Raw genomic sequence first — 26,643 nt, 5'->3', positions numbered from 1 at the left:
ATGACGGACTCTGAGTTACCTGTCAAAATGGCTGCCATCAAAACAACGCAAACGCCAACTTCAGATTCCGTGAAAGAAATTAAGGCAGAATTACCGACAGTTCATAGGTTTTATGCATTGTACACATACCATGCGAATAGGTGAGGAATACTTTTGTAAATTAATACTGTAAGATTTCTCTATTACTAGTTATTTTATCTTCATAATCTTGTTGCACTACGCTACGTGTGCAAGGTTGTCAAATTCGGCTACCTTACATCGCATCGCATAAGCGGCTAGTTCCAGTAACTGTAACTCAGCATACTCAGGTCCGTATATGTCATTATGTTTATGATAAAGACTGAAGTCTTGCTGGCAAGACTAATAAGCGGCAAGCTTTTAGCACGATCTGGTACCTTGAAATGGGATCCCCACTACTAGTCCTGCCAGCAAGACCTCAGTCATGTCAGTCTTTTATATGATGATTAAACTTTATCATAATAAACATAATGACATGCGGACCTATACTAAAATGCAGCAAACCTTTGACGAGCGCGACTACTGTGATGTTGCAAATTCGGCGCTAACAACGCGTACGGCGCACAGTTCATTCATAAATTTCCACTCAGCAACAACAGATCGCCTCAACAGCCAATCAGAGACAAGTGCGTGCAACACAGTAAATACGCGATGTATCCTTACAATAAGCGCTCGTCAAAGGTTTTCTGCATTTTAGTTTAGGTATGACGAGTTACAGTTACTGGAACTAACCCCCATTTCGAGAGAAAGACATCAAAAAGTTGGAGATGATCCAGACAGAGCTGCACGCTTCTGTATGAACGACTACTATGGGCAGCAGAGTAGTGCACGTGTGACTGATATGCTGACTGTCTTAGAATGGGACACCCTGAGAGAAAGAAGGAGAGAAAGTGCGCATGCGTGTCAGAGAGAGTGGTTCTGTTTGAAACATCGCTGCAGAAAACTGGGCCTAAATTTCACCTTTTGAGCTCACCTCTCGACACATAAAGTTTACCAATCGGTCTATTTAACATCCTAGATCGGATGGACACTGGTGTTTTTGGTTGCAAATTGGTTTTTTCTGCAAATTTTGTGACTAAAAATTCTTCGTCACCAGCAGTTTACTGTATTGTGCCATAGGATTCGAACGTGCACAGCGTGTACATCCGGGACTGTGGATTTTAAAGATGGCAGCTCGCACCACTCGCAACACAATGGAAAGCTAGCTTCACCCTGAACCCTGAGGATTTACGGATGGCTGTCGTGAGTTAGTACAACTCAGGGGTCGATTTAGAAAATAAAATTTACATGCACAACTCTGATTTTTTCCTCAAAATGGGCTGAATAACACAAAATTTTGCATGCACAGGCAAAATTCTACATGCACAGAGCCAAAGTTACATGCATTTGTGCATGTAAAACCCCCCTAAATCGAACCCTGGTGTACAACTGGTTTGTGATAGGTGACCTATTCATCACTCCATGTATTCAGTCTCGCTCGCAAGATGAATTATATTGTAGGCCTATTATTGTATGGACTCATACGGGGGGCGGACAAGTTTCTGAATAATCATAATGTAAACAATGAATATGAAGTGTATGGTTATGACAAACTCGAGGGTTTCTATGTTAATCAAACTCATCTAGTACTGCTCTTTTCTTCTGAATATCACTTTATCAGTAGGCCTACAAATATTTCCCTGCAACACTCAATACCATTTCAGGTTACAAGTCAAAGAATTTCTATGTATTATCTCAATTGAACAACAATCATAAGTGTACCAATGTTTCTGCTTTATATTATATGTTCATTATCATGCAAGCCGGGGATCTCCATCCAAATCCCGGCCCATACAAGCCAAAGTTTCCATGTGTTATATGTGAGAAGGCTGCTGCTAGGTGGAATCAAAGAGCCACTTGTTGTGATCAATGCGATGGTTGGTTTCATGTGGATTGCATGGGAATGTGTACACCAAATTATGAGGCACTTCAAAATAGCCAGGTGTCATGGATATGTTGCCAATGTGGCATGCCAAATTTTGCTAGTTCTTTGTTTTCCAACACCTCTTTTGAGCTTTCAAACAGCTTTTCTAGTTTAGCTACTGATTGCAGTGAGCCTCTTAGTCCACCGTTGGCAGCTTCATCCCCACGTTGGGATACAAACCTATCTATCCAGTAGTAAAACTAAAACGAGACCAGGAACACCCAAAAGGTCCAGTAGTTGTAGTCACACTGAAAAGCCTCAAAAGAAAAACAATGTTAGAAATGCCATCAAAACAATGGTTACCGGTATTAACTTTGGTAGCCTTAGAGGTAAGGTCGCCGATCTTGCGGTGTGTATTGAAACATATAACCCCGATGTGATCATTGGGACCGAGACCCATTTAGATAGCTCTGTTAATAGCAGTGAGCTCTTCCCCGATACAATGTAATTACTCCATCATCCGCAAGGACAGAGATTTTGGTAACGCCACACAGTGTCGACTTCCTATCCTATACGATAAATATAAATTTAATACTCCGTTGGTGAGCGACGGGCGACTGGTATTTCAACGAACGCAAGAAAAGGAGTTCTATCTGATTGGCTAGCAATCGATCGTTTAGGTCGCTTAGTAGTCAACTACAAACTCAAAACTGAGCATCGTATTCAATTTGATTGAAATCGATATTCTATTATTGCCGTAGATAAAGAGAGTGATAGTGTGTCAATAATGTACATTGTATTGCAGCTGGATTTTACATGAATTCTTTTATATAAATTTTTTCTCAAAGAGTTGAATATGATAAAAAATTTTACTCAGGATTTCAAATTTTTTACCCGCAAATTGCAGTTAAACATATCCACAGCAAAATACCGGTCCTCACTTATTAGTGTATTTAATTTCCAGTTAGTGTATTTAAGATAAAACCTGACAACAAATTTTCTTGCAATAGAAATATCCTATGGGATACTGATATGGTAGGCCGCAACCGCCACAACGTGGAGCTGCTACGCGTAGCTGACTTTTTGCTCCGTGGAGCCAAATTGACCAATCATGATCATGTTAGAGTTTTTCATTACTCGGAGGTAAAACTGACTAATTAAGTACGACTTACTCATTACGTGAAGCGAATTTATTCATTAAGAATTTGCCAGACGAGCGTCACGTACTCACGTAGTTGCAAGATATCCTCGGTCACGAAAGTTATGATTCAAAAAGTAGTTTATGAAAAGTACGAACTGACTTATTATTAAGATGGACATGCACTCATAAGAAACTCATACAGTATTGTACATAACTATATAGCTAGGCAGAGTGGTGGTAAACTATGCACACAGTTCTGCGATCTGCAGTGTATCGCCGGGAGCTAATTTGTATAACTTATGCGCGGTGTCCCTATGAATCCGACCTTCAGCAAACTGCAAACCAGTTCGGATTTACTTTATATACTAGTAGTAGGCCATACATACTGTAGTTACTGTCCGCTTTTCCTATACACAATACTCAGTGCGCTCACCATTGACGCTGTGACCTCTACAAATAGTGTATGTTAGAAGTATAGGCCATTGCCTAGTTGACGCCACTGTGTAAAAAATAACCGCCAATATTTAAAGTATTCTCTGAAATTCTAGAAAATATAGTTTTGTAACATGTCCTAAATTTTTAGCTAATATTTAGGTGTTTGGAAATATTGGTACTTTAGTGTTTTAGGAAGGATATGTAAACAACAGATAACACCAAAAAATATGAAGAAATTATTTCTAAACCGTGTTAAGTCATTAAGCTTCTCATTTTCAAGAACGCTGGTTAACAATAAGCAGACTATTGTCTCATTTCGTAAACAAAAGCCCACAGTATTGTTACCTTTATGTTAAGCTTTATAATCGCTTCACCCAACTGAAACTATAATACCAGCTCATTGCTCATTGCACAGGTAAAACAGACACAAGTGCAGTGTGTATTTAACCAGAGAAGATCTGATGTAACATAGTTGAGCTGTTTTCATTGAGTGTTATCTTGGTTTCATAGCTTTTAATAGGGTTTAAGTCCAGACATTGATTGGAATCAGAATTGAACCGCCACATACCTACAAAAATAATCTCCAAACGTACTCAATCTCCATGGATCACAAAAAAGATCCGTCGCTTGCATAAACGCAAGCAGAGAGCCTTCAATGCTTTTAAAAAATAAAAAAAACACCCAACCTAATTAAGGTTTACAAACGAGCGTAAGAATACACACAAAGTCACAAGAAACGCATACAGGAGCTACATATCATCCGTTTGTTCAGATTCGCCAAAAAGGTTTTGGTCATTTATCAAGAGTTTAAAAGTCGATTCGACAGGTATTCCAACCTTGATAAGGGATGGCAAACTTGAATCAGAAAACAGATTCAAGGCCGAGATCTTAAACGATCAGTTTAAGTAGGTTTTCACCGATGAAAAACCAAATCTTCCCCAGGAATCTGATTTGCATGTTCCCAGCATGCCAGAGATCTTCATCTCTACTGAGGGAGTTGCCAAGTTGCTTAATGATTTGGATCCAAGTAAAGCAACAGGTCCTGACGGGATATCTTCCCGGTTACTCAAGCTGGCTGCTAATGAAATAGCACCAGCACTTCGTGTCATTTTTAGCTCATTGCGTAAGCGCAATGCACTATAGGCATGGTCCATTTTTCTTTATGTTTTTTTCTTTCTCTTGCTACATCGTTTGAGCAATGGATCTGGTAATTTGAGGCAGCGATCTTTGCATGATGGTTCATGATTGTTACTTATTTAGCTAAAAAAATTCGGACAGAAAGTATCATTTTTGGAGCATTTTCTTACGAAAAGTTTTACCAAATTTCATGGAATAGTCTCCTATGTACATGTAGACTGTTTGTGGTGCTTTTCATATTACAAACACTGTACAAACTCCTTGATCGTGCAAATTTGTAAAAGAGATTGTTGAACTTTACTGTTTCAGTGCGGCTACAATGTCTGCTTTTCAGTGTTGCTTTTAGCACCAATTGGGCTTGTGCTGTCTAGTATAGGCCCTTGCTTCTGTGCACGAGCCATGAGCAAATAGTGTCTCAAATTCTCCCAAATCAGAACTAATTGGGCTACCAAATTGTTGGTTGGCAACCTTGACTATGAACAAACATCTCACTCATTTACACTTTATATCACACATCTTGACCCAATTAGTTATGTAAACATTTACTCAAGGTGAAATGTCCTTTTGACTGGCACTGGCCTAGTATATCAGTATATGGGACCATGACAACCCCTCTCTGACATTACAAAACAGACAAACAGAAAGTCTGAACAGGGAAGTGCTGGGAGTAAACACTAGGCTAGTGTCCTTTCCCTGTTCTGAAGATTGAAGGGAGCACTTGTTTGAAATATGAAGTCAGGAAAATTAGATGTGTGTGCAAAATTTTATTTATTTATTTATTTCATTTACCATGAAAGTGTTGTAGTTTTTAAGTTTCAAGTTTTTATTTTGAAATTGCTTTTACATCAGTGGCACTCATCTATCCGATGGTGCATCCAAGACATTAAATATACAAACAAAACTGTATTAAACAAAATCAAATCAAAGGATACTCGACAAGCAAAAGGTACAAATAAATAAATGCCTTGAATAAATCAATATCTTGAGAACCGCAAGTATATTTTCAAAATGCTGATTTGTGCTTGATCACAGCACTATGGTGATTTTGAGGTTTGAGAATACTGAAATGTGTTTTTCAAAGTTGACAGCCCTGTATACATAGTTATACATCGCTATACATAGCTATACATGGCTATACGTGGCTATGACATGGTTACATATGGCTATACATAGCTATGCATGGCTATACATGGCCATACATAGCTATCCATGGCTATACATAGCTATGCATGGCTATACATAGCTGTGCATGGCTATACATAGCTATGCATGGCTATACATAGCTATGCATGGCTATACATAGCTATGCATGGCTATACATAGCTATGCATGGCTATACATAGCTATGCATGGCTATACATAGCTATGCATGGCTATACATAGCTATGCATGGCTATACATAGCTATGCATGACTATACATAACTATGCATGGCTATACATAGCTATGCATGCCATTTACCATGAAACTGTTGTAGTTTTTAAGTTTCAAGTTTTTATTTGGAAATTGCTTTTACATCAGTGGCACTCATCTATCCGATGGTGCATCCAAGACATTAAATATACAAACAAAACTGTATTAAACAAAATAAAATCAAAGGATACTCGACAAGCAAAAGGTACAAATAAATAAATGCCTTGAATAAATATCTTGAGAACCGTAAGTATATTTTCAAAATGCTGATTTGTGCTTGATCACAGCACTATGGTGATTTTGAGAATACTGAAATGTGTTTTTCAAAGTTGGCAGCCCTGTATACATAGCTATACATGGCTATACATGGCCATGACATGGTTACATATGGCTATACATGACCATACATAGCTATCCATGGCTATACATAGCTATCCATGGCTATACATAGCTATGCATGGCTATACATACTATGCATGGCTATACATAGCTATGCATGGCTATACATAACTATGCATGGCTATACATAGCTATGCATGGCTATACATATCTATGCATGGCTATACATAGCTACGCATGGTATTCCTGACCCTAACTCATAACAAATGAGCTACAGCACCAGTGGTGCTCTTGTTCAGATATCCCTTGACACTAGCGAGCTCCCCAAGTCTTGGTTACAAGCAAATATTTCCCCAATTTTTAAAAAACAGGACCCTGGCATCTAATTATCGTCCCGTGTCATTGACCAGTAGCCTATATGTTGCAAAGTGCTTGAACATATTATTCACTCAAATATCATGTACCACTTTGATTTACATTCAATTCTCACAGACAAGCAGCATGGTTTCAGAAGTAAACATTCCACAGAATCCCAACTCATTCTCACCATTCAAGATCTGGCTCTTACACTTAACAACAAAACTCAAATTGATATGGTGATAATGGACTTCTCTAAAGCATTTGATGTATTCCACCATAATCGTCTTTTACAGAAACTCAAACGCTATGGCATTCATAATAAAACACATGCGTGGATCACTAGCTTCCTCAAGCATCGTGTCCAGAGGGTCGACGTCGGTGGTGAGCATTCAACATGGACCGATGTTGTTTTGGGCGTCCCTCAGGGCACGGTGCTTGGGCTGCTATTGTTCCTCGCATACATTAATGACTTACCAAACAACATTAACTCAAGTGTTCGTCTTTTCGCAGACGAGTGAGACGACTGCGTATTATACAGAGAAATCCAAAACGAGTTTGATTCCAAGTCACTCCAAGATGACTTAAACACACTTGTCGCCTGGGAAAAAGACTGGCAAATGCACTTCAATCCCCCAAAATGCTTTGTGATGAGACTCACACATGCAAGAACAGTAAAGCATTTTCAATATAAACTTGGGGAATCAATCTTGGAGCAGACTGACAGTCACCCATACCTTGGAGTATTAATAACAAACAACCTTACTTGGAATAAACATGTTGATAAAATCACTGCAACAGCTAATAGGACCCTTGGCTTCATCTCAAGAAACTTGTACCAATGTCCACAACACATCAAAGAATCTGCATTTAAAACCCTCGTCCGGCCACTCGCCGAGTATTCATCAAGTGTATGGGATCCCTACACACAAGTCCTCATTAACAAGCTGGAAGGGGTCCAAAGGAGAGGAGCTCGGTTTTGCCTGAATGACTATAAGACCAAGTCAAAAGGCTGTGTTACAGAAATGCTGGATAAGCTAGGCTGGGAGCCACTTGCAACTAGAAGACGAACAAGGCGTCTCGCTATTCTCCATAAGTCAATTCACGGTCACCTACATGTATCCCTACCAGTTGGAAACCTCCTTCAGCCCACTCTACGATCCTCACAGCACTCAAACTCCAAAGCTTTCAAACCGTTATCTACATCAAAAGACTGCTATAAACATTCTTTCATACCTCGAACAGTTAAAGACTGGAACTCACTACCTGAAACAGTGGTTACAATATAACAGAACCCAAACAATTCAAAGAAGCAGTAGAGAATTACCAAAAGAAGCAAAGCAACCAACCAGAATAACTAAATTTCATCTGCATGCGCACTACCCTGACCGCTTGATTCCACCAGAGATGTTGGCCAGTATTTGAAAAGAAGAAGAAAAAGTCGCCTTCATATGATGTTCAAAATTGACAATAACCTGGTGGGGATCAACAAAGACCAGTACCGTACATCACACCAGCAGTAGACAGTAGGACCAGAGGTACCGTAGTCATAACAAGAAAATCCAAGAGGCATCTGCCAACACCAACATTTACAAGTTCTCCTACTTTCCTCGTACAACTCGAGATTGGAACCGACTTACCGAAACCACCGTAACATTACCAAGCCTGGAAGCCTTCAAGAAACAAATCAAAGACACAAGCAATTAATCCCATCATGCACGCGAGAGCACCAATCAAGTTGGCGTGATGTTTTATTTCCCTGCCGACTCAACCATAGAGATAGATAGATAGAGATAGATAAATGCAGTGTAGCCGCATGCCCACTCTCTATTTGACTTGTCATGGGTTTGTTTTACATGTCAGTAACCACAGCAGCTGAAGGGAGTATCCCATTATGCTTTAGAACTGAATGTGCCATAGAAAATGTACACAAAATCCCTCACTTCAACTTTAAATAACTCGTTTAAATCAGGGAAGCTTAGACTTTTGTTTGCAAAAATATGACCCCTAATGTATTGTGAAACTATCCATAGCTCTCAATTTTTAAGCAGCTCTTGTTTATTTTTTGCATACATTTGCTATGGGGCATGCAGATATACTGCAATGCATGATGGGATAGTCCTTTCAGCTGCTGTGGTCAGTAACTGACTGAGAAAGAGATTACATGAGAGTGAAACCCCCATAACTGAGCAACAGCTGTTACGTCATCATTTTCATGTTGGTCGTTGGTTGATATAAACAGTCTTATCTCTCACAGAGATGCCAATCTTCCGATCGGAATTCCGATTTTTTTGTATTTTTCCAAAAAAAATCTGATTTTCTAAAAAAAAAAAAAAAAAAAAATTTTTAAATTTTCAAAAATATTTTTGTCCAAAAAAAAGAGAAGTTATAGGCCCTAAATTACTTGTTATTCAAGGTAGGAAACCATAGAAATACTGCTACTTAAAAAAAATTGCCAATTTTATTTTACAAAGTTGGATAAAGTTGTACATTTTGATTACTTTTGCTTCTATTGAACAGTCAGGAACACATTGAATTAGTATGCATTGCTAGCTGTTCAGTAGAAGTAAAAGTAATTAAAATGTACAACTTTATCCAATGTTGTAAACATAAATTGGCTTTTTTTTTAAGTAGCAGTATTTCTATGGTTTCCAACATTAAATAACAAGTAATTTAGGGCATATAACTTGCTTTTTTGGCCAAAAATATTTTTTGAAAATTTAACCAAAAAATAGGGGGGGGGGTTCAAAAATGTGATGAATCATCGTTTTTATATTGTGCATTATATATATCCATTTCAGCCATGTAGGCCATAAAAATACTTTGGAGAATGTCTCTCATGTACAAAAGTATAGGAAACTGAAAACCACTTTTTTGGGATAAAGAAAGCATTTTTTCAAAAAAGTCTAAAACAGGTTTTTATGTTAAAAATGGCCTTTTGGAGTGCTAATTCTGCTAAAATTGCCTGGGCTTAGGTACCTAATTTGCATATTTTATGGTATAATTTTGAGAAAACAAGCCTTGAAGAATATTACATGTATAATAGATAGTCTTCAAGGCTGTTATCTAGGCTTGTTTTCTCAAAATAACCTTACTTTTTAATCCATTTGAATGTAATTTTACCCTCAGAAATGGTGTCTCCTGCAGTGTAAAATGTGTACACCGGGGCTTTGCCCCTGGACCCCGGCCGTGGGGGCGAGACTCCGGTCGCTTCGCTCCCTACGTTCGCAACTTTCAGATTTTTTTTTCAACACCCATTGGCATCCCTGCTCTCACATCTCCCGTATTTTGTGTGTCCATATATAGGCCTAGATGTAGTTCACAGTATTCAGTGGAATAAACGAATTGGAGTCGACAATAATGTGGTCATGCATGCAGACTTAGTTCTAAGTAATGTTAGCGATCTAGCGCCAAATATACTTGTTCTGCATAAAATGTTGTCAAGTAGGCCTATAGGAAACAAATGCCTTGGTTATCGGTTGGCAAAGCATTCTTCAATCTTCGGATGATTGATGTATAGGGGTGCTCATGATTGTAGTTTGATGGAGACGATGGAGTCAAAAACTAGGTTGAAAATGTTATTTTTATCGTGCCGCCAGTTCATGTCATGTCATGATTGTACTTTGATAGAGGACGGGAGTAAAAAACTTTGATTAAAAAGTGTTATAAACACAAGGAAAAGCAAGGATTTCGGAAATATTCAATTATTCTCATGATCATACACGATACAAAATATACGGGGGGGGGGGGGGTCTCCCTGGTTGGAGGTAAACGGGATGTGCCACAGTTTTAGGGTACCTTTTCAGCGATTTTGGTATACATGTATGGGTGGATTTTAAGTGCATTGGACCAATATTTAAATGATAAATCCTTGGCGCTTTTGTATCTATCTCTTTCCTTGCTGTCATGCTTGTTGAGAAAATTAACGTTGTGAAGATAGGACATATTAGTTCGTTTTAATAGCAAAGATATCGTGAAATTTGAATTTCGTTCTGGTATACCAGAACGAAAATTACAACACCTTGTCTATGGAGTAATAATCATGCACAACTCGCAAACGCAAAATCGGAATCAACTGAAATTTTCGGAATAAGCTTTTTTCGTGGATATCTACTGAAAAATTTCATAAAAAGAGGATGCTAGGATCACAAAATACTCCCTTAAGTGTGTACTTTAAGTGAATGTTGACCGACAGAGGGTATCAAATCAACGGGGATGAATTTCACTTGCAAATGGGAAGCTCCCTCTGAAAATGCCAACAAGAATTATTATAGAGTGCAATTTTTATGGGAGGTCACTGTTAGTTTGTGCATGAAATTCCAGTTACATCAAGGGACCCTATGCGCCATTAGGCAATCTTTACGGTATGCAGTTTTCATGGATTTCAAAATTTCAGGCAAGTTGTAATGGCATGGAAAATCAAAAACTGCTCATTTTATCAGAAATTTGCAATGCTAGTTGGATTCCTTGCACCATTTCCTTTCTGAAAATGTGTATACTACCGTATTATTAAATATACTTATCATCATTACTTTTAAAGATGTCACTTAGTGACCCTGTGTGCTTTAAGGTTATAAAAATAGTAATGTGAAAATACAATATGTAAACAGATGCACTATATCTTTAATTTTTCCGATGATCATTTCTATGCAAAATTTGATATAATAATATGGCAAAAACTTATCTAATTTTATTTTATTTTTTTGTACTGCTTAAAATCTATTGCTTTTGTCTAAATTTATGTTCTTTGTAGAAACACATAGAGATTTCAGTGTAAAGCACTACATGTATATAAGTATGGTCTGCTGTTTTTGGCCAAAAACTAGGCCTACATGTAGTTGCCAACTCAAAATGTCAGTAAAGTACAAACTACTACCACTAACATCATTATCTTGTTGTTTCAATAGACCAAATCCTGAAGATGCTGGACCAATGGGCGATAAAAAACCATCAGTAAAAGATTTCTTACAGAGGGAAGCAACATCCAATCAAGATTTCAGGTATGCTACATTAAAACGAGTCAGATGTCAGTTATCACAAGTCAAATTTTGAATGGGATTCCAAGTTTACTGCTACCAGCATTTACATAAAAAGATGGGGGCATTTAAGGAATGGGATATTGAAGGTGAACCTCATTGAAAATAAAGTTATATATCAATGGAAAGCTTATGACATCAGGATACTAAAAAATATTTTTCCGATTTTTTTGATGGCCAATAAAGCTGAAAAATTAAAAAAATGAATGAATTTTTTTTTTTTTTTAAGGCTACGCCAAAAAAGCACCCAAATTAATCGTCTATGACCTTGGGAATGCTCGTGACGTAAGCTCAGGGTTCGAGTCACGTGATCCTACTCGAAACATGTAAACAAGACTTGCTTCCTGTACTTTGCAAGCTGCCCGGCAAGTCTGATTTTCACAATAAAGCTTGAAATGAGAAGAATCTTCAAGTTGCTGATTCCTTATATATATTAGAAATAATAGAATTATTGTCAACACGAAAATTTTCCGTAAATTTTTGACAAAATCAGTCATAACTGGCTGGGTATAACTGGGTAATTGAGCTTGAATTTCGCGCCGGGCTCAATCCCATGCGCACATGCTTGCTGCTACCGTCCATGTCATGGACTGAATAAACATGATCGAATAACAAATTAAATAACTTGTTTGTGACATTCCCTATTCTTGATTCATTTTAAAATATCTGATTTTTAAAAATATCGTCGATTTCATCAAATCCAGCCCATATAAAGGTTTTCATATTTAGCGCATTGCGGTAATACATTCTCCAGGTACATTCTTTCCACACAATCACGATTGAAAGAAACAGATACTTTATTATAAAATAAATACAATTTAGGCTTAGTAGACCGTTATTTTCATGGAATTCTGAAATCTGAATAAAATTAAAATATTGTCACTTGTGTCACGATTCTTTTAATGATAGTACAATCAGTGTACTGAAAAAGTGAAACATTCATGTTTTATGGATTACCGAACACGATGCGTAAATTGCTGCTGAAGAAATTCCCGGGGAAGAAATTACAGGGAGCCGCGCCAATCAAGGTGGGTATGCACAAACACAGCGACTCGCTTCGTCCTTGCGTCGTGTTTTAACAAGCATGTTTCAGCAGATTTGATCAATCGTTCCCTTATAAATATTTGGAACATTTACAGGAATAAATTTTGCTGATGAAGTAGCAATAAGTTGGAAATATCAGAATGTGAATATCAAATCGGTCATTTTGTCTGCAAGTACAGTACGTACAGTCGCGGATACGGAACACTCGGCGACTGAGACTCAGTCATAGTCAGTCACTGAGTTCATCCCGTATGTATCTACGAGTTCGCCTATCATACATGACCGCATTGACCGGTTGTAAAGTTAAGAAATAATTACAAAAATCCTGTACATGTACCTTATTCTATTCCTTCATTTTCTCATTGTGATAAGTTCATCTCAACTTGGTGTGACAATCTGAACTGGTAGCACTAGCAGTTATTTTTTGCAATCTGTTTTCATTCCGGTTCTTTGGCGAATCTTCGCTCTTCGTGCTTTACTGTAATATTCCCTGCATATCGTGGATGGCTTGGCCTATCCCAAATCACCCCGGCCAGCACTTTTCCCATTTTTTAATCCACACACTTTATTCAGGAACTTCATTCTTGATTTGATCATGATGTTTCCTTCGTGTTATTCTTTTTTATTGAAGATATTTTTCATGTAAAGTAAGTTGACAATGACATGAGTTTGTGCATTGGCCCGATGCATGCCACACTATAGTAATGCATGGACATTGTGTGTCCCCGTGCTGACGTCATCAACGAAAGCGCCCAATTTGAACGATTTCGTTTTGTAATTTAGGGGGGGGGTGCCAATATCCAATCTTTGCAGGGAGATTACGTCTATCCTGGTACTTTAGGCAAATAAAAAATATTCTTTTCTGCTTCCTGGCATCATAAGCTTTCCATTGATATATAACTTTATTTTCAATGAGGTTCACCTTTAACGTTTAGGGGCGTTTTCACATATTTTTTGTGGGAGCTGAGAGTACACCAGACCTATCGAATAGCATTCTGAATACGAGGAATGTCCTTCTGATATCAAATAATTTGGATTTTTTTGAAATTTGTGATATAATACAAATTTTATGACAAATTATTAAAATTTTATATTTTTTAATTTTTTAATATTTAACAGTCCTCGAAGTAAACTTTATAAATCTAATAATATGTACTGAGAGTATATGTAGCTGGGATGAAAAGCCGACGATCAATTGAAAATTTTGACCTTTCATATTATTGATATACATTTTTTCCCCAAAAGACCTAATTTTTTTTTTTTTTTTTTTTAAAAAAAATCCATATCTTCAATACGAGAGGTCAAAATTTTTAATTGATTGTCTGCTTTTCTTCCCAGCTACATACGCTTTAAGTACATATCATTAGATTTATAAAGTTTACTTCGAGGACTGTTAAATATAAAAAATATAAAATTTTAATAATTTGTCATAAAATTTGTATTATATCGCAAATTTCAAAATTTTAATCATTTCCCATAAAATGCGTATTATATCGCGAATTTCAAAAAATCAAAATTATTTGATATCAGAAGGACATTCTTCCTATTCAGAATGCAATTCGATATGCCTGATGTGCTCTCATGTCCCACAAAAAATACTGTCCAAACGTCCATACCCCATCCCTTAATAATAGAGTAAATACATACAGTATGTAAGTATTTATTATTTACTTTTGATCAACTCTGCAGTGTTATGTGAACCTATTAATCCTGTTCTCATGCATTTATTCAATGTTGACAAATAAATTTAAAGAAAAAGGGTGGGCCCAGGAAACTTATTGCTACTTACCAATTGATATGCATTTGTTGTTTTGATAATGAATGCAGTCTTGTTGTTTTGATAATGAATGCAGTCTTATTGTTTTGATAATGAATGCAGTCTTGTTGTTTTGATAATGAATGCAGTCTTGTTGTTTTGATAATGAATACAGTCTTTCAGTGATAGCAACAGATCTCGTAGCAGAGCAAGAGACAGAAGTTCGTGATTTTATCTTCAAGAAACTTTCCAGGGGTACTGTGTATGGTGGAAGTGGAAATGTGAGCCGTGTAGATGTAGGGTAAGGACAAATCACTCAAAATAACTTAGCTCAATTATGCCCCAAGAATGAACAAACTGCATCGGGACTCGCAACTTTCGTCACCACACACCAATGTGCCAGTGCCTTACTGATTGAGCTAACCTGACTACAATACTGCTCTACCCTGACAAAAGGGCACTACTGACATTTTTACCTAATTCCATTTTCACCTATAAATTTCATGCTGCAAAAATGAGGTTAATTGCCCGTCACGTGCATCTTGGTGCATGTTAAACTAACTAAAGAGAGCTGGTGACATCTACATGATCAATATTACAAAACATTTTATCAGGGGTTTTGATTTAGGGGTAGGGTTTTAAAATTGGGATATTTCAGATATAGGTATAATTGAAGGTAGAATTAAAAAAGACTAGTTTACGTCTGACGTCAGGGAAAAGCCACGGCGTGATTGGTTGCTGACCTGCGCAGTACGGCAATTTTGGTCTGGTTGACAGGACGTCATACGCAAGCTAGTCTTTTTAATTCGGTCTTCAATTATAGGTACCACTTGCCTGAAGCCATCTTAAATGTAACTGCTAAAATGATGGTGCATGCTTTTCTTACATCTCAAGTAATTTTTTTATTACTTCCATGGTCCGGGGGCACGATCTTGATGATTTATCGCATAGAAGAGGCACTACTTCTATGCAACAATCAGCCGTCTTGTTGTTATGACCGTTGATGCACAGTACAGACTATGGAAGTAATAAAAAATTGTCTTCAAGATTGACATTGGAAACTTTCTTTCTCCACGACATCATCAAATCCCAAGCAAAGTCCTTACAGTGTATACAGAACATTGCACCCTAAATAAACTTCATCAGTCACTTTTACTAAAGCCATTGCTCATGTCACACCTGTTTTGAAAGTTTACATAATTGGTGATCTGTTGAGCAGAGGATTGTTTACAAAATTGTCCACTTTGTTTATACAAAGTCTTAACAATTCTGCACCAACATATCTTTCCGATCGTGTGGAACCATAACACTTCGTCCAAACCCTTGTCACTGATGACAGATTGAAGGCACAAGAGTATTTCTTGTTTTATGGTATGTTTGACAATCTCTTCCACAGACCTCGATCACTTAATGTTTTGCTATTGATTCTGAAATGTAGCTTATATCTGTGTACCATTCTCACAGCGAGGAGACACTTAGCTGCTACTTCTACCTGCTGCGTCAGGCATCTCGACAAGAAGCAGACATAGACCAAGAAGGACATCCCACATACTTCTATACATCCAATAATGAGTATGTAGTGTGTCTGCTCACAGATGATATGAACACAGTGGAGTTGTTTAGACCAGAGCTGGATGCATATAGCGAGGGCTTACTAGCTGTACTTGATAATGAGGTAATAACAGGGATGGTCATTTTGGCACTATCAGCACAACTTTGTTTGTATTTCTGCCTTCAATACAGGAGGAAAAGGTTATAAAGCATAAAGCTAGTACAAGCAAATCAAGCAGTAGGTCCAGGTTGGGTGGGATCTTGTTAAATTATGGGTTGGGCCAGAGTGATATTAAAGGTACGAGGGGGTATCCAAAAGTTTTGGTCCAAAAATTGTCTCATAAGTATGTTTACTTCCTTTACAGGTGGCGCTAGATGGGCAGTAGGCGCATAACCTGCATGATGATAAAAATTGAGGCACGCAGCATGATTCAGTTCCTGCATTTGAAGGGTTAGGCCTACAATGCTCAGAAAATCTACGATGAAATGAAAGCTATCCTCGGTGATGATTGCCCATCATATGGCACTGTTGCTTTTTGAAAAAGGAATTTCCAAACTGGCCACATGTCCCTCACAGATGAGCCAAGAAGTGGACGTCCATCACTTACGGATGATGCGGCCACAGCGAAGAAACTCAAAGAAAGTGGAGGATCTTATCATGAAAAGGTTATGCGCCTACTGCCCATCTAGTGCCACCTGTAAAGAAAGTAAACATACTTATGAGACCATTTTTGGACCATAATGTACATAAGGACCAGTGATTACACTGACAAAATTTCATCGATATAGCTCTTTCACTTCTGGGTGATGTCAAAAACTTTTGGATACCCCCTCGTATGTGACCTAATTGACAGCCTCATTCCTTATTTTACCCCATCAATATTTTGGATCTTGGTATCATGTACATACTACATAATATTGTTTTCATTACCCTGTGAAATTTTAGGTCTGAAGTATGTTTTGGTGATGTTCTCAGTGTGAGGTAGAATACATTATTTGGAACACTACACTAGAATTAAGGTTGACAAAGTCTTTTCCTGCAGGGCTTTACATCTGGCATTTGGCCTGCTGGGCTGGTCAAGTAGCTTGTTAATTACACAATGAATTTCCTGTTGTATTTTGTAGGCATCACAAGCTGATAAAATCAGGCATTATTTGGAGAACTGGTACAAAGATGCAGCAGAGTATGTATGTAGATGTACAAAGCGATTCAAAGAAGACACAGCTTTTATTATTCATACGGTGAGTTGTCTGTTTATTCTCCTTGAAACCCATACTTCCTCTGTGGAAGACTTTATTCTAAATCTTCCACAGGGGGAATGTGGATTTCAAATTGAATAGCCCTTTATAACTCGTGAAGTCCATCTCTGATGAGTTTATAATAGCATTAATCACAGGGCTATTGATATATTCTGATGAGTTTATAATAGCATTAATCACAGGGCTATTGATATATTCTGAAGGATATTTACTTTTCATATTGCAGGCATTACTTGATGCAAAACTAGAAGTAGTCACAACTGACCAAGCACTGAAATCTGATCTGACCAAGTAAGTTAAAGGGGCATTTTGTGATTGCTGATTCATTCACTTGGCAGAAATATCATCAGATTTGTATTTAAGTTCTGTTAACAGAACAACATTACAGTACACTGGCCAATGGAGCATTGCAATGTACATAATCATGTAAAACTCTCAAATGTAAAATTGGAATCCATTTTAAGTTTGGGAATACATTTTATTTGTGGATATCTACACAAACATACCATTAAGAGCGGATATTAGAATTCTCAAAATATTCTTTTTAATTGATTGGAACTTACCAATTAATTGTCAATTGCCCAATATTATGGAACTAAGTTACTACCAAATTGCCCCCCTAATTAGCACACCTGTGAACTTTTCTTACTTGCATCTTTTAAGTGCCCCCATGCAAATTATGCACCTTTTGCATGAAAAATGGTCAAATATTTACTTGAATCACAGCAAAATAATTTTCACATGGAGTTTTTTTCCAATGGGTATTATTTCTATTATCTTGAACAACAACATTGATTTGCATCAGATATGTGTAATTTGGGTTTCAAAATAGGGAAATTACTGGGTTGGTCTCCTGGGTTGGTAACATGGTAAATAGATTGATTACGATACTTCATATTTATTTTGGAAATTTCATGGTGGTTATTTTCATGTAATGTTAATCTGTATATACCTTGATAACTGCAAATGGGCAGTGGCAGGGGCATGGGGATAAATCCCCCATCAGAACTCCTACCCCCTGCCCCCCCCAGTAAAAACCCAAAATTAGGAAATTCTCCACTTTCTGCTGCAATCTTGCATAAAGTTGTTTGATTTTGGCCCCTGAAATTCACTTTGCCCCCTTGAAAAAAATTTCTTGGTGCCGCCACTACAAATGGGATATACTGTGTGTCACAAATAAATCTCACTTCACATATGCCTCTGTAGACCTTTTTCCTGGATATCACCAATCAATTACTTTGTGCTTTTGTTTCTGTTTCAGGTTCTTACAAGTTTGTAGTTTATCTGACTTATTACAACACCTGAGTGACACAGACTCATCTCATGGTACATCTGGTTCATCAGAACCAACCTTAATTGATCTGGATAGTAGTTCAGACTCGTGTCTTCAGGCAGGAGATAAAACCACTTCAAGCAACCAGACTTTGTTAAGCTTGTTATCGAGGGCAATGTACATAGATTTGAGAATGCTTGTAAGTAGATAGTGGGCACTAAGGGTGAAAAATAGTGGGTGATAAAAATCATGTTGTCAATTAGGCCCCTTTAAGGGGCTTGGCAATAATTATGAGCCTTCCTGGGGCTCATAATTGTTTTCAAATAGTGTGCCCTCTATAACCTAAAGTGGCCTGCCCTCTCGGCATGCCAAAACTTGTTTGACCCCTCTCGGCCTGCAAAAACCCCTCACCCACTTTGCACGTGCCACATTTTGTGGGACCCCATTTGCAAACCTTAATGGTCTAACACGAACATAGTGAGCAGGAAATTTTGCATATTTTTTAGCATAGCCTTTTTAGAGCATTTTATTTCTAAGGTACCTCAACCCTTTTTAGGGCATTTTATTTAAAAGGTGCCTCAAAATGTGTGCAAACAATTGGCCTCTCCTTTCAACTTGCCAAAAATAGTTCCCCCCCCCCCCTTTGGCTTACTAAGAAATTCTTACTCCCCACCAGTTTCACCATCCGCCAGGGCTCAAAATTATTGCATAGCTATTAAATATTGAGATAATTTGATGGCTGATTTTCTTTGTCAGATAAAAGTTCTTTTTGTGATGAGTGGAGTAACCTGATGTTAACAGGAGACCAGAAGAGTCCGGAATTCTTACGACAAGTTATAGAAGACTGTAAACTGAGGACTATACAAGATCTTAACAACCTAAAAAGATTAGTTAGGCAGGCTGAATCAGACCACTATGCGTTATACAGGTTGGTTGTGCTTAGTAAACAAATATAGAATGGACAAGTAAACTTTGAGTATTTGGTGCATAAACCTGCTTTGTGCAAGAAAAGATAGAGTCAGGGTGTTAGCTAGCCACCCGTCCACCTGCCATTTACGATGGGCAGTGTGCTTCTGTGACATTTATGCTAAATTCTAAAAGTACTGCTTGAATAAGTTCTGTAAACTCGAAACAAGATGAAATCAAGGCTATCATAATAACTATTTGAACTGACCGATCCCCCCAGAAGGTGCAGAGGTCTGGTTTATGTTTTCTGGTTCAAAATTTGAACATGCAGTTTTGGTAAAAATGATGAAACTTGTCAAATCCTATCTAAGACCCTGGGTAGAGTCATGCTAATCCAATGTTCATAAACTGGCTGTATTGGATCACTGCATATTCAAATAATAAATTCATAAATAATAAATAAACCTCCTTAGAAATGTCTGCACAATAGTAATGTGCAAAACGAGAAGGGCATTGACTTACATGTATAAAATTCTATATGAATAGTTTTAATGAGCATGTTATAGTTCCAACTTGAAACATGAAAATGATGGGCTAGTTTGTATGAGTTTTGTCATATGTGTATTTATAATTATTGTTTTCAGTGGAAAGTAAAATGAACTGTCACAGTCCATACATTATTTCAACTTTCAGTATTTTATTCTTTTTTTTCTTTGACAGAGCATATACATTCCTTAGAGATTGTGGCAATGGGGCAGTATTGTTACGACATATCTGGAAGGATGAGAACACCGTCTCATCTTTGGATACACAGAGTGTTCTTCATGTGCTAGAAGAGTTTATATCAGAAACAAATGGATTTACACAAGCACAGGTGTGATGTCGTCAACACTACCAGAGTTTGGTGATGTAAATCGGCTATTCTTTCAGAAACATGGATTTCAAATTGTCCATTACAAAGATTCTTGCCAATATAAGCATATGCTTGTGAACTCTGCACAGCAGATTAATTGCAAGAATTGTGGTAAAAGTTTTAACTTCAACATTACAACTATTTTTAGCTCACTGGAACGTTTTTGCCAAATTGACTAGTACAGGGTATCCCTGAAAGAACTGTATCATTGAAAACTTAATTGTTTGGGTATTTTAACGCCACAACTAAATATAACTAAATAACTGGTGTGGTTGAGAAATGAATCAGCTATTACATACTTTTTGAATTTTCACAATTGACCACATCGTTCGTGAAATATAAGAATTGTACGAAACTCCCTCATTTTCAAACCTTTCCACGGATTCAAATATCAATCGATGATCTGTATTCGGAGTGATCACTTCGCATCACCAGCGCAAGAGGCAACTATTGTCATTGACAGCTATTTGACTCTGTAGAAGGGGCTGAAAATGAGGTAGTTTTGTAAAATTCTGTTATTTCAAAAATGGAGCGGTCAATTGTCAAAATTCAAAAAGTATGTGATAGCTGATATATTCTTCAACCACATCAGTTATTTAGTTATATTTGGTTTATGCGTTAAAATACCCAAACAATTTAAGTTTCCAACGATACAGTTATTTCAGGCACACCCTGTATCTTCAGCAAATGAGGGTGCTGTGATAATTTTCTGTCTACATATGGGATAGTACATTAATTATGATGTCATAGTTACTCTTGAATGACGTCATAAATAATGTTTCAATGTTGCGCCACCCGCTTGGGCATATTCAAATGCGTAAAATACTCGTATAAGAATCATGTGATTCTGTTGTGAGATTCAATTCGCTCCTCTGCCCCCCCCCCCCCATGAAGCCAAGAAAATCTAGCTACCTGTCTAGGTTTGTATGGCAGCTACACGTGACAGCTATAATTGCACTTACCCACTTATGGCACTGAGCAGTTGATATGTTTGTTTCCCATAGACAGACCAAGAAGCTGATGCGCTTTTAATTGTTGATTTAGTTTTTTTTCAATAATTATTTTTTGCAATGTAAGTAAAATATACCTTGAATCACAAGCATCTATTGGGATCAAGTATGATAGTGTACGCATGTGACCAAATATATTTATGTATTTTGTGTGATGCAATAGTCCCCTAAAAAGAGTATTTCACACATCGAATACTTGACAATCTATTTACTTTTATATACCTCATATATAGATTCCTGTCATCTGATTGGTTGAAAGTGCAGTCATTGAATTAACTCATGCCCGCAAAATGAACTATGGACGATCAAACTGCGCGTTTTTCCCAGCCTAAAATGATATTACGCACGCGTTGATGTTTTCACATGTTATAATCACGCAGAAATCGCAGAGATTGTAATCTGTGTGCCGCTCGCATTGAAACTATTAATTTCTCTTCCCAAAATCGATGCTTTTAACCAAACAGATGACAAGAATCTTAAGATTTGGTATATAAAACAAATATTGACTGCTTTTTTATTAGGGCATGGTTAAAATTATAGGCCCAGGTGATCTCAAAACCATGACTATGCCCTCGGCCACGCCTCGGGCATAGTCATGGTTTTGAGATCACCAAGGGCCTATAATTTTAACCATGCCCCAAATAAAAAGCAGTCAATATTTGTATAATATTTAATGATTTTCAACCTGTTTTCTTATACACATCATAAAGGGGCATTTTGTGATCTACAACCTTACCTCCCTCCACTTGGCTCCAAAAACATTAAAATTTTATACCACCAGAAACCAGCAGATTCTGTCTTTGTCAAAGAAATTATTCAATTTGTATTTGGTCGACAGCAAGTAATTATAACACAATGACTTATGGAAATGTGAAATACATGTAATATGCATAGCTCGCAAATGCAAAATGAACTGAAATTTTGGAAATAAGGTTTTGTTGTTGCTATACATCGATTCATACTGATGAAAGAAAATGTTGAAGTCATGAAATGCACTTTTAACTGTCGTGTTAAGCAGTAAAATCTGGTAACGTATCATGTAATATATACCAAGTAATGTGCTTCCTTTGAGAAAAACTTAATTTGGGACAAAGAGTTATGATGGGGACAAAGAGTTATGATATTAAGGGGGTACTACAACCCTGGCCAATTTTGTGCCTATTTTTGCATTTTTCTCAAAAAATTATAGCACATTGGTGACAGGTAAGATATGTATATTATAGGGGCAAAGACTACACATCCAATTTCTCACTGGATGTACTCTGGAGCTACTCCGGATTACCCCCAGGGCTACTCTGTAGCGGTGTACCGTAACGCGAGTCAAAAATCCGTGGACTACTCCTATCCGGTTTTCCACGGTGTACCTCCCGTAGAGACAGACTATAGCGGAGTACCTCTAGAGGTACTCCATAAAAAAATGTGTGATGATCTGTTGCCAGATTTAATGCTATTTTCTCAATTTAGCTTTATTGTATGCGTTTATTAGGATATATTAGGGATTTTTGTTCTTTCTTTCTTTCTTTTATTATTTTTCAAATATATGTTAATAATATAATAATAGAAAATAATAAACAAGTAAATAGGCCTACATAAATACATAAACAAGTTCAGAAATAAGCAAGTAAAATTAATGATGTAAATAATTGACTAAATAAATTTATCAATGAATAAACAAGTAAATAAATAGGTAATTAAATTAACAAGTAAAAACTACACAAATAAGAAAGTAAATAAGTAAACATGTGCATTATTTAGGCCTAAATAAAAAAAAATTAATAGTACTCGTAGGCCTAGGCCTATGTAAAATAATCAATAATAGAATGATAATAATTGTCATTAACTTGGTTGTTATTTAGCTTTTTAATTTGATTACCTGTTTGCTTACTTGTTTTTCATTTGTTTGAGTAGGCCTGCATTTTGTATGTTTTTAAGCATTTTTCTTTGCATATTATACTTGAATGATTGGTCATTTTATAGCTAATATTTATTTTAGGACCCCACTTTTATTCAGTTATTTTTTACGCTTTTATTAAATTTATTATTAATTTTATATTTATTATTTCTTTATATGTATTATATTTTACTTATTTACTATTTAATTGTTTAGTAAGTTATTTAAATATTTACTTTTTAATAAGTGACCAATCATTCAAGTATAATAAGCAAAGAAAAAATGTTTAAAAAACAAACAAAATATGGCCTACTCAAACAAACGAAAAAACACATATCAAATAGGTAAGTCAAAGTAAAAGATGAATAACAACCAAGTAAAAAAAATATGAAAACTGCGAATAACATCAATGATAAATGAAAGACTAGTAGGGCCTAACCAAAACATGTAAAATATCAAAACTGTATTGCAAGTAGGCATATTATAGGCCTAGGCCTACGACTTGCAACAGTAAAGTAATGTGGTGCAAAATGTTAGGAAAACGGCGTGAAAACAAGAAATTCAAGAAGTATAAATTATGAATAAATTTTAACTGTGGGGTGGGCCTAATAATAAACTTGGGTAATAAACAAACAACATGGGAAAGTAGAACCGCGAACCGCAGTATGCACACTTTCTTTAAAATACAGAAAAACAACGTCACGCAAACATCTCAAGTTTAGCAAAACTAAAAACATAACAAGAAACACAAAATTAAATAATGATTAAAAATGATTTTAAAAACAAATTGAGAAGAAGTTGTACTGTCGTTAAACAAAAGAACAAGTTTCTACAAAGGAAACAACCACTAAAGAGAAACAAAATATCTCCGTGACATCGACAACGGTGATTCTCGCTCCGTGTGGCTGAAAACGATTCATGACGCCCTATGCAAACGTGCAAACATGGTCAATCAATTAATCAAAACAACAAATATTTGCTTTGCTAAAAATAGCTAGGTACGCGCACTAGTACGCGGCCGATTACGCGTTCGGCGACGTTGTTTACCGCTGCCGGTCAATGACCCGTTTGGCTGCGGTTGTACAGCGGAGCTGACTTTGGTGTTACTCCAGGGTTGGCTCGTGGCTGACAGCTATCAGATGTACTTCAGAGTAGCTTCTTAAGAGTACCTTTGGAGTAGCTCCGATATGTAGCCGCGAAGGTAATCTGCCGCGGGGGTAAACCGTGAATGAGAATCTGGATGTGTACAACTACTGCACTGAAAATTCAGCAACTCAAGGCAAGTAGTTATTGATTTATTGATCAAATTTCGGTTTTCCCTCATTTTTGACTGTAACTCCACAATTGTTGTCTGTGCTGAAATAAAATTTCCAGTGCAGTAGTTGTAATCCTTGCCCCTATAATATACATATCTTACTTAATGCGCTATAATTTTTGAGAAAAATGCAAAAATAGGCACAAAATTGGGCAGGGGTGTAGTACCCCCTTAAAGAAGTTCAGAACTCTAAAGAACGCCAAAGCAAAGTAATTCTCTGTAAATGTATAAACCAGAGGGACTAAAAATGTATTTGTGCATCTTTCAAACAACAGCTGAGAGCAAAGTGATTCAAAGATATGTTGATGGATTTAGAGCATAATGAAATTAATTTAGCATCGGTTGTCATCTTTTGTTCATATCAGTGCTGAGGTTTTAGATGAAAGATAATGTTATAGCACATATTATATAATAGAGACCTACAAGTAATAATGAACATGATTTATTTTACACAGGTTTAAAGAGTGAACTCTAAAATGTAGATGTTCTGGGCCATGGTACAAAGAGTTGCTTTCCCAACTTTGTACTGTAGCTGTTATTTATGCACATTCGATTATGCTTTTTACATCCAAGAAAGTTCAAATGTATAATTATGTAATACATCTCAATACTATGATTAATTTCCACAAACTAAAAGCTAGTATTAGTAATACCGGTACTCAAATAAAATAAGTTCTGACTTAAATGGTGATCATGTCATTTTTGCTAGGATATATCTATTATGTAATTATGTACATATTAAATATGACTATTGTATATATTGTTTATCATATTATATGTATAAATTGTTCAGTAACAAACACAATGCCAAACAACTCGGTTAGATTACGCAAAAACACACATCTTTAATAATGTAGCTCTGTAATGTTTGAGATGAATCGTTTTGTTAATGCCAGCCAAATGTGCTGCATTAGCTTAGGAGCAGACAGTCTCAGAATGCCCTACCATTTATTTGGTCTACACTTGTTCTTTAAAAGACTCGCATTGAAAACATACAGTGGTTAAAGGGATTCACATCTGACACATCTAACATACCAAGTGAGTGATTTGAGGAGGACAAAGATATGGAAGTATTGGAACCATTAGACAGGTTTAATTTATAGCTTTTGTTGCTTGATGATGGTGTATTAAATAATTATGTTTCAATAGGCATATGTACGTATTTCTGGCAAATTCATGCAAAAGCATGACATTTTTTATATACGGTCCACAACTTATATTTAAGTTCCCCCCTAATACTTTTTAGAATAAGTCAAAAAATCGTTTACAAAATGTAAAAATGTAAAAAGATATGTATAGCCCTATTTCTTTTACATATGTGGACCAATTTATAGTGTCACACGTCATTGCGCTCAGTCACAATGTTTAATTATGTAAGAAAAGAGACTGTTTTAAAAGTGGCACCTGAGTCCATAGCAGTCAAGTTTTCTTTTTACAAACACATGAATAAACCTGGCCTACTGTGTTGTTTGAGCGCTGACTCCTATGGACTCAGATGCAACTTTTAACACTGTTTAAAACGGTCTCTTTTTTTTACATAAAGAACCATTGTGACTGAACGCAATGACGTGTAACGCTATAATTTGGTCCATATGTGTAAAACAAATACGGCTACCCATACCTTTTTACACGTTTGCATTTTGTCAAATATTTTTCGATTTATTAAAAAAAAGTTGTGGACCCTATAGATGCCAACGTCACAATTTTAATGGTTGAAGTAGATGTGGCCACTAATCAGGTCAATCACTTAAGATTGCAGTCCTCTTTTTGTCTCACTAAAACTTTGTTCAGAAAGAGACTATGGGGGTGTACTAGTATGTGCTAATTTGGTTTAAAGTTTTGTAAAATGGATGCTCTTAAAGTATAACTACTACTAGAATCAAACCTGGTAGCATTGATCATTGGGTAGGGGACTTACAGTGATCTGAAAGATGTTGAGGTCGTAG

General features: G+C 36.7%; 1 protein-coding gene across 1 annotated transcript; it reads left to right on the top strand.

Annotated features, from left to right (window-relative positions):
- On the top strand, positions 1-21,807 carry LOC140164872 (protein Njmu-R1-like). Its single transcript, XM_072188250.1, is given in 10 exon segments — positions 1-140; positions 11,650-11,742; positions 14,754-14,879; positions 16,043-16,253; positions 17,255-17,371; positions 17,616-17,680; positions 18,651-18,802; positions 18,805-18,861; positions 19,419-19,590; positions 20,289-21,807. Coding segments are annotated over 10 exon segments (1,293 nt in total). The 3' UTR covers positions 20,449-21,807.
- The last annotated feature ends 4,836 nt before the right edge of the window (positions 21,808-26,643 follow it).

This window comes from Amphiura filiformis, chromosome 11 (genome assembly GCF_039555335.1).
Source record: "Amphiura filiformis chromosome 11, Afil_fr2py, whole genome shotgun sequence".
Taxonomy (NCBI): domain Eukaryota; kingdom Metazoa; phylum Echinodermata; class Ophiuroidea; order Amphilepidida; family Amphiuridae; genus Amphiura; species Amphiura filiformis.
The sequence above is the reverse complement of the archived record's forward strand: the minus strand, read 5'-3'. Positions and strand labels throughout refer to the sequence as shown.